Source organism: Micromesistius poutassou (genome assembly GCF_964030765.1).
Source record: "Micromesistius poutassou genome assembly, chromosome: 23".
NCBI classification, from domain to species: Eukaryota; Metazoa; Chordata; class Actinopteri; order Gadiformes; family Gadidae; genus Micromesistius; species Micromesistius poutassou.
In genome coordinates, this window is record NC_140293.1 from 4,199,841 (window position 1) to 4,217,332 (window position 17,492).

The following is a 17,492-nucleotide window of genomic DNA, read 5'->3' on the forward strand; positions in this document are numbered from 1 at the left end:
AGGGGCGAACAGAGAAGCCCGGGACTAACTGTTTAGTCGGGACTGTTTACTTAAACCTTAATATTTGTGTTGTTGCATACATTTTACACATTTATGTGTTTATCTTATGCACCATGAAAAAAATTATATATATTGCAGTGAAATACTTTGATTCTGCAGATATTGAACGGCACTTCCACGAAAAAACAGGTATAGAGGGGTGCAGGTGGGCCGGTGTATAAGAATCCCCATGCAAGAGGCCCAAGGGGAAGACTACTCAGCCATGACGGAATAGGAAGCCGATTGGCTGCTACAACACCCATGCACATATCTCAACAAAGCCTGGTTTGAGAAGGGCAAACGATAAAACATTGTTATGTTGTTGCTATTTCATTTAAAATGCATTTGTATAAATACTCGCAACTACAGACATCCTCCTTCCTCTTTCCAAGCGAAAGGTGTTAAGTTAGTTAGCTTGTGCATTGCTACTGTAGCAGTAACACACTGTTGATGTGTATATAACTTGAGCTGTGTTGCATCCTTCCAGACGTGTCAACTTCAGCCATGGCACACCCTTAACTCTCCCTGATGGTCACTCACCCCTCACCCATGTATCCTTTGTTGTTACTGCCAACGATGTGAACGTTTCCCCTATAACAGTCATGTACCTATTGTCTCTTTGAAGACACTTGGTAGACATCGATACCTGTGTCTTCCCATGATCCTGCTCCATTACATCAAATACTTCATTGTCAAGAGGTGTCCTTAAGTAAATACATTTTCATCAGGCAAGTTCCCCTTCAAAATGCTACAAGAAATGTATTTCAAAAACGAGCAAAGGCTTTGCATTAACCGCAGCATGTACACTGACTAGTATCCACCCATTCATGGCTGTGTGATCTCTGCCACTACATTAACCCAGAATCTTTACTGGGGTTGGGTCCACAGAGAGGGGTGCTGTAGTCATCACCTATGTTACATGGAAGAGGGGGCTGGGAGTGGGGGCTGATTCTTGGCTCACTGGGGGAGGATATGGACCAGACAACTGCAGACAAAGAAAGGGGTGACGTCCAGCAGGGTTTCTGCTTGTGTGTTGAAATGTGTTCCCGCTTTCAGTGTATTTTTCCTTCTGTGGAACTGCGGTTGGTGAAACGAGATCGCTCCGAAGGGACGCTCTGCAAGCATTCCACGGTAGGGTGAAAAAATAGAAAGATATAAAATAATAATAATAATAAGAGGCCAAACGGACTGCATCCGTTCGGAAATTCTCCCCCACTAGGGTCGGAAGTGCTCGTGCTTGTTTTCACATGTTATCTGCTTTTGGCCCGAGTGGTAAAAACAACAGAGGATAGCTCTGCGGGGTCCAACGGAACAAGCTCATACACACACACACACACACACACACACACACACACACACACACACACACACACACACACACGTACACAAAAACACACAAACACACACGCAAGTAAAGTCATACACTCCGGAAAACAAATTCATAGAGACACACACACACACACACACACACACACACACACATACGCACACAAAGACAAACATGCATAGGCACATACACAGACAAATAGAAACACACTCACACACCCACAGGCGCAAACACACCCAAGAGGCGCACATACCCTCCCAGGCATACACACAGATGTCTGCAAGCAAAATCACACTCTCATGCACACAAATATACATACACCTACACACACACACACACACACACACTCAAGAGTCACACGCACAAATACACACAAATGCAAATTAAATTGCACACTCATGTAAACAACTATCTCTGGACCACATGTTACCTAATCTTATCATTTATAGCCCTCTCCCCTTCATACAGTATATGGTACTTAAATGAGAAGATTAGAAAAGGGGTTAGATAAGGAAAGTCATGATTAAAATAGAATACAATTTACCATTGGTTATACCTGTTTATATTATGTTGTAGTGCTTATTGTTTTACAGATATACACTCATTTGTTTGAATGATTGCATTGCATTGCAAGGCTGGATCCCTCAATTAATTTCTCGTGGCGCTGAAGAGGAGTTCGCTAGAGCAGTTTGAATACGCCCAGCTTGAGAGAGAGAGAGAGAGAGAGAGAGAGAGAACAAGAGTAGACTGGAGCGGGTGGGGGGTGGGAGATTCTGTGGTTTGGCATGCTGTTATCTGACACAACACCATTCATCATCCAAAAGTTACACACCGGGAGAGAGAGAGAGAGAGAGAGTGGGAGAGAGAACGAGAGATGAATAGAATGAGGGAGAGAGAGGTGCAAGAAAAGCCTGGATACGCATGTATGTGTGTGTGTATGTGTCTTGTGTCTGTGGTTGTGTGTGTGTGTGTGTGTGTGTGTGTGTGTGTGTGTGTGTGTGTGCGTGCGTACACGTGTGCTTGTTTGTGTGTGTGTCGGAAGAGTGAGAGATCCACGGACAAAGATAGAGAGAGCAAGTGCGAGAGAGAGCTCTCGAAACACAGAAGGTGTTTCAAGAGCTAGGGGCAGCTAATTCCACAGTGTGTTGCCAAGGGTGAAAGTCTATCTCGCAACACAAATGGGAAACCCATTCAATTACATTGCCTGGCACGGCCACTGATGCAGGACACCTCAAAGCCGGCCCTCGTGTTCCGACCAGGTGTGGCATTCTGAAGCCAGTTTGTGGAAAAGGAAGGAAGAGAGAGGGACTGGGGATGGCGGTAATGAGATGAAAAAAGAGTGGGAGAGGGAGAGAGAGGCAAAGCAACAGCATTGATGCGGTAAGGAGAGGGAAGAGGGAGGTGTGGGAGGAGCAGATTAACACAAATAATCCGGTGCCGCTACCCAGTTTCCTCGACAACAGACGTAGACGTATTTTGATTATCCAAAAAATCTCTCCTCATCTCGTATCAAAACACATAGTTAGCTAACCCTAACAGCACAGGAGTCGATATATGACTCACTTAACACATTTATTCAGCCTGCTTATATATACCTTTTCTTCTCACTTTCCCTTTTCTGCTCTCCTTATCTCCCCTCTCTTCCTCCCCTCCATCTCTGTCTCTCTCTCCTGGGACCCGACAGCCTTCTCCCCCCTGTTCCCTTTGTCCCGCCCCCTTCGTCAGCAGTCAATTAGGGGGGTTGTGGAAGACGCAAGGGGTCGGCGCTGACGGATCACCTCGTCCCAGGTCTCCCTACGGAGCCCACGGCAGGCCACGGTACTCCTCTCCTCGCACCAGTGGAAAGTGATGCTACGTCTCTGGGGGGAAACACCTATTTTCTGGGTCAGCTATTGGGGGGGGGGGGGGGGGTTGGGACTGAATGTAATGTAAGGATGCTTGTGTCTCCCATTCCAAGCTGGGTAACCTTTTTTCTCCGCCTCTATGTGAGCTTGAGTGGAATTGCGTTGCCTTTCTTCCTCCATTCCTTCATTAATTGAATAAAGGAATATTTAATTTAAATGCACTCGTGCTGATGGATCACCCTGCGTCTTGGCCAAGTTGTCCCCATCTGATTAGTTTCCTGACATTGGGTTCTCTCTCTCTCACTGTAAATCAGGGAAACCCTTGGAAGGCACCCATCGCCATAATATCACCAATCCGTCCAAATCCCTCACCCTAATCTGCGTCTGAATATAAACACAATTAAAGTAAGGAACGTTGCTCAAGTGAGCAGTTGCCTGGATACGGCCGCGTTTAGCGGTTTGTTTGGGGTGCCCTGCGGCCAGGGGGACTATAACTCTGCGGGCTTTCATTCTCCTCTTCCTCCTCCTCATCATCCTCTCCTCCTTCTTCTCTCCGATTGGTCAGGATTCGCTGGTCCAAAGGGACCGGTTTCCTGCCAGCCGCCGCCACATCACTGACCTGAACTGATTACAACAAAGAGCCTGTGTTGTTCTTCACTTACGCTATATTTGGCCAATTTACTTCGAAGCAGGGTTTCTTTTATGAGCGGGGGAAAGCAAGACTCCCTCGCTGCTCCAGCGGGCAAAGAGTCAGCCATGGAGAATTTGAAAGAATAAAAACAACAAAAACAACACCACAAACACAAAAGGCCCAGGGAGATTGATTCATAGTTGTGGTTGGGTTAGCAACATCTCCGCACTGAGACAGTCAGACAGACAGACAGACAGACAGACAGACAGTAAAGGAGGCCCCAGCATGGATGGCGACGCATACACAAACATATATTTGAAGGAAAAAACCTCTCCATGGAATTTGCTACTTTTTCAAGTGCCAGATAGTTCAACATAGCGAGCAGTTTGCCTAAAGGCCTCCGCGCCTCAATCCATAAAAACATGTTATTCAGCCAGAGATAGAGGGAGCCACTGTGTCCAACCTACACACACACACACACACACACAGGGCTGGTTTGTTCAGGTGCCCGTGTGTCAAATACTTCCGCTACATCAACAGAGCGGTTCAGAGTTTATTTTCAAGTTGTGACATTTTCACCATCATCGCCTACCCGGTGTCTCTTCGTGGCAACAGGAGACAGGATGAAGTCAGTCACTAAGCGACCCAAACGAGTGCACACTGACACCAGCGTCCCCAGAGATTAGATAGTAACGCTCAGACCCACAATACTATACCATACTATACCACTATACCAGGACTTTGGGTGGTCTGTCGGTGGTCAAATTCAAGGCACCTGTGAGTGCCATAGGGAGCGACCTACTGGGCATGTGTGTGTGTGTGTGTGTTTGATTCCCGACGTCTTTAATCGTATCCCTACCACACTGCTGACAGCTAGTTCTCCTCGTCACCCATCGCCTGTACGACCTTTGAACCTTTTCCATACCGCACTTCAAATCTTGTGCTCTCACACCCACCCACACACACACATACACACACATACTACATAATGTCAGCGACTCCACTTGGGCCACTGAAATTTCCCTTGTAATTTTCCGCTGATATGAAACCGGGAGTGTAAGCGACACACGAATGCCTTCACGTGAACGGAGCGGATTAAAATGAAGCAAGACTACGTTGGGAGTGACGAGGCAGCGAAGAATACAGTGCAGTGATTACAACCGTGGTGTGCCTCACTTGCTTCTTTCGTTATGTACTTAATTGTGGTTGATTTATCTGTGTTCTCACTGTAAGGATGACATTGTCATGGAGTGTCATGGTTTTTTGGCTCGTTTTAAACAGAGCCATAAAACACATTTGTTGAAAGGGTGATAAGCACTTCACATACCAAGTCCCATGGGATACAGTTCTTTTGACGCATAGTTGAGATGCTTAATTAATAGCACACAAATTCCCTTTCTTTGGCTTGAGTTACGAGATTTACTTTATCGTCAGATTGGACACCCAATTACTGCTGTGGAATGTGTTAAAATGTACATACACCCACCCTCTATCCTCTCCTCTTGGTTTCAACCACATCAATAGATATTGGCTAATATTGTTGATTTGCAATATCACGCTGGTTGAATCAAGATCAGTGAACCAACATTCCTCATTAGTCTGTGTCATTTTGTTATTGTTGCTTTCACATCTAACGCCAAATCACAATCGGCGACCAAAGGGTCCTCGTTATCGCCGAATATCCTCTGAAGATACGGTAGAAATGGTAAGGAGGCGGGGTGTCTGACGGCTCTGCTGACAGGTCGTGGTGCAGGGAGAGAGTGCAGAGAGAGTTGCTTGGGTTTCTGGTGGTGTTTTCCATCAAACAAGTCTAGGATATGCTGTTGTTTCCACTCAGACGCACGGAAAAGGACAGATAAGACATACACCAACTCACACACACACAAAATCAAAGACATACTCCATCACTGGCTGACTCGTTTCCACTGGCACACATACTACACTAATGTACACGCACACAAACTTGGACATACACGTGTTCTGTTCTATGCATGTGTATTATTTTCACAAACACTCAAAAGTTTCCAGCGACTGACAGTTGGGCATATGCTCTCTCATTAGCTCGTGTTGCTCCCTCCATCACTCGCACACTCACTCACTCACTTTTCCAGGGTGAACTTATTGGTTTGTTATTGTATTTCTTAGTGGCAGGGGGGGGTAGTCAAGAGACACTGTTGCAGATTGTAGAGGATAGTAATGGTGCCTCTGCAGAGGAAGGCCCATAGCATCCAGACCGTGGTAGGAACAGAAAGACCAACCTAAAACAGTATCGTTGCACCGGGCCGAGATGGAAGCTGCATCAGCTTGTGTAGTTCTAATGTGGTGCACAAAGAGACGCACGCACACGTGCTGTCCCGTTTGCCCGGATATGAATTGAACCTTGCATGCATGTGTGTGCATTTGCATACTTGATAACATTCCCTCCGACCACTTCGCCTCCATACCATCAGAAGGAAAAACACAACACACGTATGTGTGTGCTTTCACATGTGTGTGTGTGGGTGTTTGCGTGTGCATGTGTTTGTGTGTGTGTGTGTGTGTTGATAGGCCCTTGTGCAAGTGAAAAAGTGCACGTCCTGTTCCCAATACTAAAGCCTGAGTTGCACTTCGTCCCGGCACCCCGCTGTGACTAACGAGGAGCGAGGGAGCGGGAGAGCCTCATTGTGCCATTAAAGCTATTTCAGACTCACTTGGACCGGCCGGCACACAAAAACCAGCTTCTCATGTTTCTCCTTGCTTTCCTAGCTAGCAGGCGTTCGCCGAGGTGAGGCAACACCACAGCCAGGGGGTTCGACATAAATCGGCTTCAAACTCTTCCCCCCCCTTGTTTTTTTTGTTTCATTCGTCTGGCTTTGCCTTTCTGGAGCGAGCGAGAGGGAGGACTTGGGGTGAAGACGATGGGGAGGATGGGATGACATGGCTCGGTGCTGACAGTTGCAGCTGAAAAAGGAGACGTAGAGAAACCGTGGGGCTGCGAGGCGTGAAGCGGTGCCGAGCGGAATGCCTGAGAGAGGAGAAGATGCAGGGATGCGCCCGACGACGCTGCGCTACGTGCTTGGTTTGCCCATTGGTTGCATGGGCAAAACACCGTGATAGCGCTACATGACTAGCACACATTACATGGTGCAAGGCTATGCTAGAGATGAAATGGAGAACAATGGTATACATTATACAAGCGGCTCTTTAATTAACCTGTGTCTGAATGGTCCACATCCAATGAGAGAGGAAAGAGATCCATTTTTTCTGCAGAAAATGTTTCCTCCTTTCAAAGGGAGTCTTCAAATATTGGGAAACCAATCAAAAACAGCTTGGTTTCTTTCCCCTCTCTGTTTACCTGATTGTATTTTTTAAAGCTAAATAACGGGTCAATTGTTAGGTCGTCACGGAAACGGCCGCCATGGCTGGTGGCCCCCCGATGTCCTCTGAGCCTTGTGACCTCTGTGACCCCAGCCGCGGCATCGCTCAACGCTTCCCAATGTCTTTTATTCGTACCGCCGCAGGCCTTATTTCACAGGAAACCTAAAACTTGCATCTAATAAAATGACAAACTGTTCGTCGATTGACAGGTTAAATCTTCAGAATGTCTATCGTCAGGAAGCTATCAAAAACTGAGCCAAACCAATATCTGCTTACCAATAAATACATTGCATTGATGAGAAAGACATTCTCAGAGCACAATGCATTCCAGGTTAACTCTGGGCTTTGCACTCTTTGAAAAAGCAATGAAGTATATGTACATGATTGACACTTTGAATGCAAGTTAGTTGTCCCTCATATGAACTGATATGGTAACAAGCAAAGGATTCAAGCCTTAACGCCTCTTGGCTCTTACTTCCCCCAGCTATGTGATTTTCTCTTTTCTTTTCCAATTCTCTCGCTCTCTCTCTATCTCCCCCTCTTTCTCTCTCTCTCTCTGGAATACACTCAAACACTCCATCTCTTTGTCACTCCTCTTTTTTCCTTTCCATTTGTCCTTTGTTTCTTGAGCAGCAAAGGACCTGGTTTGCTTCTCGTCTTCTTGCCTCTGCATTACAGATACCCTGGGCATGTGCGCACGTGTGTCTGCATGTGTGTGTGTGTGTGTGTGTGTGTGTGTGTGTGTGTGTGTGTGTGTGTGTGTGTGTGTGTGTGTGTGTGTGTGTGTGTGTGTGTGCGCGTGTGTGTGTATGCGTGTGTGCTGAGTGTGTGTGCATGTGTCTATGTGAGATAATGGTGAATTTGAAAGCCTCAGGGTGCTGCCTGGCCTTCGGAGGTTGGAAAATAGGCCCCCGCTTCTGGAAAATGTTTGGTATCCCTTTCAGAGGGGAGAGCAGAGAGAGGCCGAGAGACAGAGAGAGAGAGAGAGAGAGAAAGAGAGCGAAGGAGAGAGAGAGAGTGAGAGCGAGGGGAGGGAGAGAGACATAGACAGAGAGACAGAGAGACATAGAGAGAATGTCAAGAAAGAAAGTTGAAGAAATCTGCGCTTCAATGCTACATTCTATGTGTGATGTATAATGCAGTGTTACGACATTATACCACTTTTTGTTTCGAAAGAGAATCACGTAGTAGGGTGGAGGCAATGCAGTATTCTGTTTGAGAGTGTGTGTGCAGACAGCAGAGAGTGTGTCTGTCAGATTCATGACGTACGAGGGGCCGCTGGGGGGCACAAGGTCTGAGCCTGAGACTAATGCACAACTTCCTGTAAAACACTCGACACACACACACGCACACACACTCATTACACAAATACACATGTTACGAAATACAGACACACGCTCACATTCTCACACACTCATTCACACACACACACACACACACACACACACACACACACACACATATATTGAATCCAAACACACACATACGAACACGAACACACACATTACACAAATACACATGTTACGAAATACACATGCTCACACACACTCTTACAAAGTCGTTCACAAACACACATACTTTGAATCCACACACACACAAACACACACATAAACACACGTGAGCCTACACACACACACACACTCAAACACACACATTACACAAATACACATTACAAAATACAGACACATGCTCACACACTCATTCACACACACATTGAATCCACACACACACACACACACACACACACACACACATTACACAAGCACTTAGATTACCCAAACACAAACTCTGAAATTCTAACACACACACGCTCACATGCTCTCAAACACACACACACACACACAGAACCACACGCAGACATAAACTCGGCCACTCAGTCATGTTGAGTCTGTGCTGTCAATCACCGTGCTGTTTTCAGCCCTGCCTTGGGACCTTTATTGAATTGGAAGCTGTGTAAGCTACTAAAAGCTGTGTTGCGTGCCTACGTGTTTATGTGTGTGTTTCTACATGAGTCAGCTGGTCCCTGGTGAGAGACACTGAATGACAGCAAATCACACCTAGAGGGAAGCTCGTCCAATGGGTTCAAAATGTTCAACTGTATCACCAGAAACACCAGAACCAACACGAAACCACAGTTAGACGTGAACACAAATTTTATTGCGTGTATGGAATATCCATCACACATTGAGTGTGACCTCGTTCGATTAAGATTGGAGGCCTTCAATGAGATGAAGGGCCAGGTTTGTTCGATTTTTCTGGCAATAATGTATGTGTTTTCCTTCTTTTTTTTATACCATAAAACTGCCAACTTTTCCCTGGCTCACTCTCTCCACCCTATTTAAGCACCTCTTGGAAATGAATGAGGGTTCACTGCTACTGCGAGACCAGAAAGCCTTGCCACGACCTGGAACGACTCCTGGAGCCGTGATGGAGAGGGTCAGACAGACCGGTTGCCAGGGTGTGCTGGTGGGTTCAGGGCTGTGTTGGGGTGCGATGCAATGGGGGGAGGTAAGGTGGTCAGTAGGGTCTAAGAGAGGAGATGAAAGGAAGTGGCAGTTGGCAGACAGGAAACAGAGTACCCTCTCTTATCTGGAGGGGTGTGTGGAGGCATGTGTGTGTGTGTGTGTGTGTGTGTGTGTGTGTGTGTGTGTCTGTCTGTCTGTGTTTGTGTGTGTGTGGTGGGGGGAGGGTAGTATTTATCAAGGCTAGTTCCTTGAGGACCACATCAAAGTCTTCTACCTTGCTTTGTCTTGTCCTGTAAGCCCCCCCCCCACTAGCTGGGGCCCATTGCTGACGAGATGACACTATCTGACAGATAGTGTCAGATGAGTGATGATGATCACGACGATCATGATGATCATGATGATCATGATGGTGATGATCATGATGGTGATGAGCATGATGGTGATGATCATGATGGTGATGAGCATGATGGTGATGATCATGATGGTGATGATCATGATGATGGGTTGGGGTCATCAGTCTGAATGAGCGTGCATTGAAATTTCTCATATAATGTTTATATTCTTCTTCTTACAATAAGTATATATATATATATATATATATATACACGATATAAAGCAATTTATATATTTTGATACAATATATTATTAGGTGTTTTGTGTGTCTCTGCATGTGGGCTATAGGTATGTGTGTTGTTTATGTTTGTGGCATTTGGATATGAAGGAGGGACTGCTTCAAAACATGCATTGCGTTATCTGCACGTGATTCAATGTTAAAAGGGCACCATATGTATCGGTGGCTCATATTGTTCTCATGACATTTGAACAAACCAGATCTCACTGAAAGGCAATCTTTTCCTGTTCACGTGTGTGTGTGTGTGTGTGTGTGTGTGTGTGTGTGTGTACATACACATTTGTGATAGAGGAATGCATGTATGAGAATCCAAAAGAGGCCATGGTCCTAATTAAGAATTATAGAAACATCTCACAGGGCATGGAAAGGGAAAAATTAGCGACTTGCTCATCCAGATTACACCACACATACACACACACACACACCGACAGACACACCGACACACAGAAACACACACACCGACAGACAGACCGACACACACACCAACACACAGACACACACACTAACTCCTGAAATAGAAAATCCCCTGTGCTGTATGCCAGCAAATTACTCAAATGTCTCTTTTGTCCTAGATTCCCGCTGGTAGCACCCTACTAACTGACAGGTAAAAATATCACTGGTCTTTCTCTCTCCCTCGCTCTCCCTTTCTCTGACGTAACTTTATATTCCTTTCCCACATTTTCCTTTCTTTTCTTCCTGCTCTGTATTCTCCATTTAAAGGTGATATCCTTCTCTCCCCACACCCCCCCCCCCCCACACACACACACAAAAACACAGACCTCAGGGGGCTTTCCCTCTCTTGCTTTCTCTCCCCATGGATAATCGGAGAAAGTTAATAATAAGAAGCCGTGAAAGTTATCATAGTAACCGTGACCTAACCCTAATTCCTCTATGAGATTAGACATTAAAACAAGGATCATGTTCACGAGTGGGTCCAAATCATAAGCGACATTTACTCCACAGCTGAAGCTGAACACAGAGCTGTTCACCTGCCTGCACGGGCAGGTTGAACATTTTGAAACATATATTATAAAATCACCACATATTTCTGCTCCCCATCGTATAAAACCCCTCTGACACATAGCTGGCTGCCGTGTTTGGTCACGTTTCAACCCATCCACACAGAATCCCAGGGGGTCCCGTGACATTCTGCTCTGTCCCACACTCCTCACCTGTTCTACGAGGAAAAAGGGGTCAGGGGTTTTTTAACCAAGTATGACATGTTCCCTCAATGACGTTTCACGTCATGTTACAGTAAGAGTGAATGAAAATGTCAGCCATGACGAACAACTGCGTTCTTTAAAACAATGAGGATGGAGTGTGTGTGTGTGTGTGTGATGATTTTGTTTTGCCTTGTAATAACTGTGTTTTTGTGTATGTGTATGTGTGTGTGTGTTTATATATATTCAAGTGTATATCTGTGCGAGTTTGTGTGTGTACCTGCATTTGTGTGTGTGTGTGTGTGTGTGTGTACACACGTGCAAGTGCGTGTGTGTATGAGTGTGTGTGTATGTGTGTGTGCGCTTTAAATGCTCTTGCTTTAAAAAGTCATCCATGCTCCGCCTCCCACGTAGCTCCTAGTGTCCGCCAGACAGGTGAGTGATGGCCGCCGTCTCTCGAGGTTATCTCGGCCCACACTGGCTGAGGGAAGACAGCCGCTAAACCTGTCTCTAGATCCCAACCGCTGAGAGATAGAGAGCCCCCGTGGTGTCTTTAATCAATATCCCCCCCCCCCCTCCCCCGCTGACACTGACACACACACACACACACACACACACAAACACACACACACACCTCCACTGTTTAAAGTCCCCTTGTTACTGCTGTGGGTAGAGACGAGAGAAGATCCACATGTTAATACAACTGAGGCAACTGGAGAGTGGAGGGACATTCAGTGTCAAGAGACATAAACACCAGGCGTCACGGTCCCGCAGACATCGTGACAGACTGCCAGCCAGACAGACAGACATTAGGATTGTCTGAAAGGGAAAACGTAGACACGGGAAGTAGAGTAGATCTACATTCACATTTGGTAAATTAGCAAAGCAGGATATATAAATATATATATATATATATATATATATATATATAGACATTCAAGCAGGCAGACAGACCAACTGCCTAACAGACGTACAAACAGAGAGACTGTCAGACTGCGAAGCAGACAGATAGACAGACAGACAGAGACTGTCAGACAGCCATACAGACAAACCAACAGAGGCTGTCAGACTGCCACACAGACAGAAATACAGACAGACAGAGAGACTGTCAGATTGACACACAGACAGAGAGACAGACAGACAGAGAGACTGTCAGACTGCCACACAGACAGATGCAGACGGTTGGACAGCGGCCCAGTCTCTGGGAGCACGGCTGATGGAAAATGTGTGGCTTAATGAAGCCCAGAGAGACCAGACACAGGAGTAAAAGGTTGACAGTAATTACATATGGCAATCATCTATTACACACTCTCTATCTGTCTCTCCACTTTATACACACCCAGGCGTTCTTGTTCTAACTCTGTTATGCCATCTGACTTTCTAATGAACATAAAGCTAGCAGTCACACATGCCGTGCATGGTCCTCTGTATAATGTATCATTACACACACACACACACACACACAGACGCAAACGCACACATACACTCACACACGCACGCGCGTGGAGGTTAGTAGAGGCTAGAGTCAGTAGACACATAAGACACAGAAGCCTTAGAAGACTGTTCTTTGTGTTTGGAAATGGAGAGAGAGATGTCATAGAAACACTCTGTTTGTTTTTGCTGTTCCATTTCCCCCAATGCCCGCCGCCAGATGCAGAACGAGATCACGATAGATAGGGATGAAGTGATCAATGAGTCTGACACACACACACACACACACACACACACACACACAAAGCTGTCTGTGTCTTCTTTGTCTTCTCCTTGATCTGGGGAGCCGAGCACATTTATCAGGTGTTGGGAGATGGTAGATTCCTGCTCCCGTGCCTAGCGCCGTATCACCGGGGCTCATCTGTCTTACACGCTCTCTGTCTGGGGGTCTCACGGAGAACCCGCTCTGCACATAGCTTTCTGGTTACGCACGCCGCAGTCTCATCAGTGCAGCATCGCAATGCTTACACACACACACGCATACGCGCACGCACTCTCTCACACACATACACACACACACACACACACACGCACACACACACGCACACACACACACACACACACACTTTAAAAAACAAAGACACATGCACAAATACAAACACATAAACAGAGTGATTAACAGTGTCAAATAACATAACAAAAGAAATAACATTTAAGACTTGGAAGCCAGTTATCATTCCAGTTTATAAATCACTAAACAAAACTTCTTGTGAACCCCCTCCCCATCCAAGCCCAGCCCCTATTTCCTAAACAACAAAGAAAGTAAGTATTATTGTAGTCTTAAGATGACTGGGATGCAGCCAAACGCATTCTTATCAGCACTTTGGTGGAAGGGCCAAGCCGTAAACCTCTCCAAAGGGCAAGGCTTTCAGTGCTAAGCTGCCGGCTATAGCATCGTGCTGCACTTTTAGCTAGTAGCGATGCACCAGGCAATAAGTTTAGCTTATTGCCTGCTACCTAGCGAGATAAGCTAGGCTACGGTGGTAAAATAAACAGTGAGCCAGCCCATTATGGAAACATGCTGTGTTGTTGATGTTTTTTTTCGGTTTTCTTCACTCTGGACTCTGAAGTTCCTTGTTCCAATAACTATCTGGTTTCCTAGCTGCTTCGGTCAGCCACGTTAGGTAAGAGTCTCTGAGCCTAACCACATCTTTTAAAATTCATTACCCGGTCTAAGTCTAATCTGTTCTGTATATTCTTTGGCCCGACCTGTGTTTTCCCTTGCTTTAGGCATTCTGGAACACATACCACACTGCTAATGAATTAACTGCACACACCCAACAGGTAGGGGGCTACACACAGACTCTGACTCAGCCAAAGTGTATCGGTGCTAAAGGTGTCTGTGTTTACATAGGGCACCCAACTAACTGCCCTGCTTGCATAGCCGGCAAGGTGTGTGTGTGTGTGTGTGTGTGTGTGTGTGTGTGTGTGTGTGTGTGTGTGCGCGCGCATGTGGCCACATACATGCAGGTGTGTGTGCTTCTGTAAACACATACAAACCATATATTAACTACCAGTTTGACCTCCCATGACCCCTTGTAACCTGCCTCTCTCTTCCTTTCCTTCCTCCTGCCATTCCTACGCTTGTTCACAATTTGAATGATGCTATGCGATGTGCGGATATCTGTCCTCGTCTACCGTACCTGCCTCTGTATGAGTCAACTTTGAGACTCTCAAAGTTGCTCTCGGCTCATTCCTCAACAATCAGAGCATCTCTTCCCCGATCGGATTCGGGTGAGCAGAGAAGGAAGGGGAGTTTTTTGGATTGTTTCGTTTCTTGCTCTTCTGCGCTCCCTCTGTGCAACTCTCAAACCATACCTGCAACAGCTTTAATACATGAGAGTGCAGACAGTTGGAACTGCAGATCCATATAGTGACGCCGTATCCAGGTTTTACCCCTTGGACAATACGCTACTATGGAAACCGCTGCGGACGGGATGTCTGCTCCTATACATACACTCACCTTTTTCATCCTCTTCTATGCACTCGGGGGAACTGCGCAACGCAAATGAAACGCACCCAACCAATTCGCACACATGATCATCCCGTCTACACGCGAGAGTGCTATCGAGCGTATAAAAAAAAAGAGCAAGAAAATCGCAAGGCGGCCGCAAAATACCTCCAGTCAGGAGTTTGACGGAGGGAAGCTGTGGTTTGGACGCCCAGCGATGAGAAAATGTGTCACGGCATCGGCCAAGGTGCAAGCGGCCCGCTGACAGCCGCTCGCTGTATTAGTGGCCTGGGATACGGCTCTATTCGCTGCAAACAAGTCATTCCACTGGTCGGTATCGCGGGCCATGACGTGCACATGTGTGTGGCTAGGCTAACGGCAGCCAAAACATATGGCGGGGTAAACAGACTCGGAGGTTATGAGCTGTTGTCAACCAACGCGGTGCTGTTACTCATCACCGCACATACCGACGCAGCGGCCAAAAGTCGAGTCAACACACAAGCGGTAACTAAAACAACTGATTATCTCAATTTATGCGTGTGTGTGTGTGTGTGTGTGTCTGTGTGTGTGTGTGTGTGTGTGTGTGTGTGTGTGTGTGTGTGGGTGTGTGTGTGTGTGTGTGTGTGTGTCTGTCTGTTTGTGTGTGGGTGTGTGTGTGTGTGGGTCTGTGTCTGTGCTTGTGATTGCATCTTGTCTTGTCTTGACTATTACTTTACATTCTTTTGTACCTTTTTAACTATTTAACTAGAACGCCTCTCCACCAATGAGCATGCACATGGCCTCGCTCTATCTGCTGCTGTGTAATCTAGAGGCGAGAGCAGCAGTCACAGGCCATCATTAACCTTCACACACACAGTCACACGCACACGCGCACACACACACACACACACACACACACACACACACACACGCACACACACATATATATACAATTACACAAACACACAAACCGCAAAAGCACATTGCAGTGCAAACACACCCACACTTATACACACCGGCACACAAACATAGACACACATATACACACATATACACACACACACATACCTATAAATACACATTACCATTTATACAGGCTAGCATCTATTCATGGCAGCATCGTATCATGATCAGGGTGTTCGTCTCCCTAAGGATCGATCACCAATGTCCTGTATGGACCTTAGCAGGATGCCTAAACTACCTGCTCCTAAAATGACATGTTCTTGTATTCCCTATACATCCCTTTGGATAAAAGCATCAGTCACATGACTAAATAGTAAAACAGTAACTTACTGTAAGAGTCAACACACAATCACACGCACACGTCCAAATGAGACCACAAACAGACCCAACATCCCCACGTGACGACCGCACAAGCACAGCAACACATGACCTACCAATTCTAGACGGGCTCATGCCGGCCCTAGATGGCCTTGAAACGCACACGCGCACACACACACACACACACACACACACACGCACACACACACACTTCCAGCCTGACTGCACTGCAGGCCGCCAGGACCCCCACTATGACACCGGCGCGGAGCTCCAAAGACTCACCGCCGCCCTCTGGAAGGCCCCCTTGGTGTAGGTGCCGCCGCCGCGGTAGGCGATGCCCGGGATCTCGCGGTTGAACAGCGAGCACTTGTGCATGTGGGGCGCCGGTGCCGAGATGTGGTCCACGCGTGTCACCACGTGGCTCTTGGACGAGAAGGTGACGATGGCCACGCGCGTGTGCTCTAGCGCCACCGGGAAGTCGGCCAGCATCTTGCGCACGAAGCGCAGCTCGCTGCGGAAGTTGCCGGCGCCCACGCTGGACGACTCGTCCACCAGGAACACGGCGTCTAGCCGGGCGCTCTTCTCGCGCAGCTCCCGCAGGTTCCTCTTGAAGGCCAGGCCCAGCCGCTCCACCTTGCTCTCGGCGCTCGCCGACAGGTTGCCTGGCCGGGGCGCCGCCGCCGCCACGACGGCCTGCGGACGCCGCCGCCGCCACGACGGCCGCGGACGACGCCGCTCTGGTGGCGGTGGAGGCGGAGGTGGAGGAGGATGGGCGTCTGGTTCGGACCGGCTTGGGCTGGGGGGGTAGCGCGGGGCCGGGGAGGGGCTGCGGCTGCTGGAGGCTCCATGCGTCCAGGCAGCACAGGAGGAGCAGAACACCGCAGGTCTGCGGGGAAGGCATGGCGTCGGAGGAGAGGAGAGAGCACGCTCAGCAGCCACAGGGGCGGGGTGGGGGTGGGGGGTGGGGGAGAGTTTGTTGCGGGACTCGGTTCAATAAATTACGATTTTGCGAACGGTTTGTGAGTTTTCTCTCTCGGCGCGGCGAGGGAATAGGTGCTAGACTTCCGTCGGAGACCGGGCGCGTAGCAGTAGGCGATCCGCAAGAAAGTTCCTCAAAAGCATTGTGGGGTGGTGGTGGGGGGGGGGGGGGGGGGGAGGGGGGGTTGGAGGAGGGGGTGCAGGAAGGTGCAGGCGGTGGTGTGGGGGGGGGGGGAGGGTAGATAGGGGTTTCCTTAATCCCTTATCCAAACGTGTTGTTGTCCTTCTGCCGAGTCTCCCCGACCCCTATCTCGCTCTCTCTCCCTCTGTGTTGTGGGGGGGGGGGGGGGGGGGGCAG

General features: G+C 47.8%; 1 protein-coding gene across 1 annotated transcript in view; it reads right to left on the reverse strand.

The window, feature by feature from the left end:
• The window catches only part of svep1 (sushi, von Willebrand factor type A, EGF and pentraxin domain containing 1), a gene marked incomplete at its 5' end in the record, with an annotated part of 85,239 nt that extends 68,093 nt beyond the window's left edge, over nt 1-17,146 (reverse strand). The window contains 1 exon segment of the mRNA XM_084487502.1: nt 16,439-17,146. Within this exon segment, the coding sequence (XP_084343628.1) occupies nt 16,439-17,146 (708 nt within the window).
• Between the last annotated feature and the right edge of the window lie 346 nt (nt 17,147-17,492).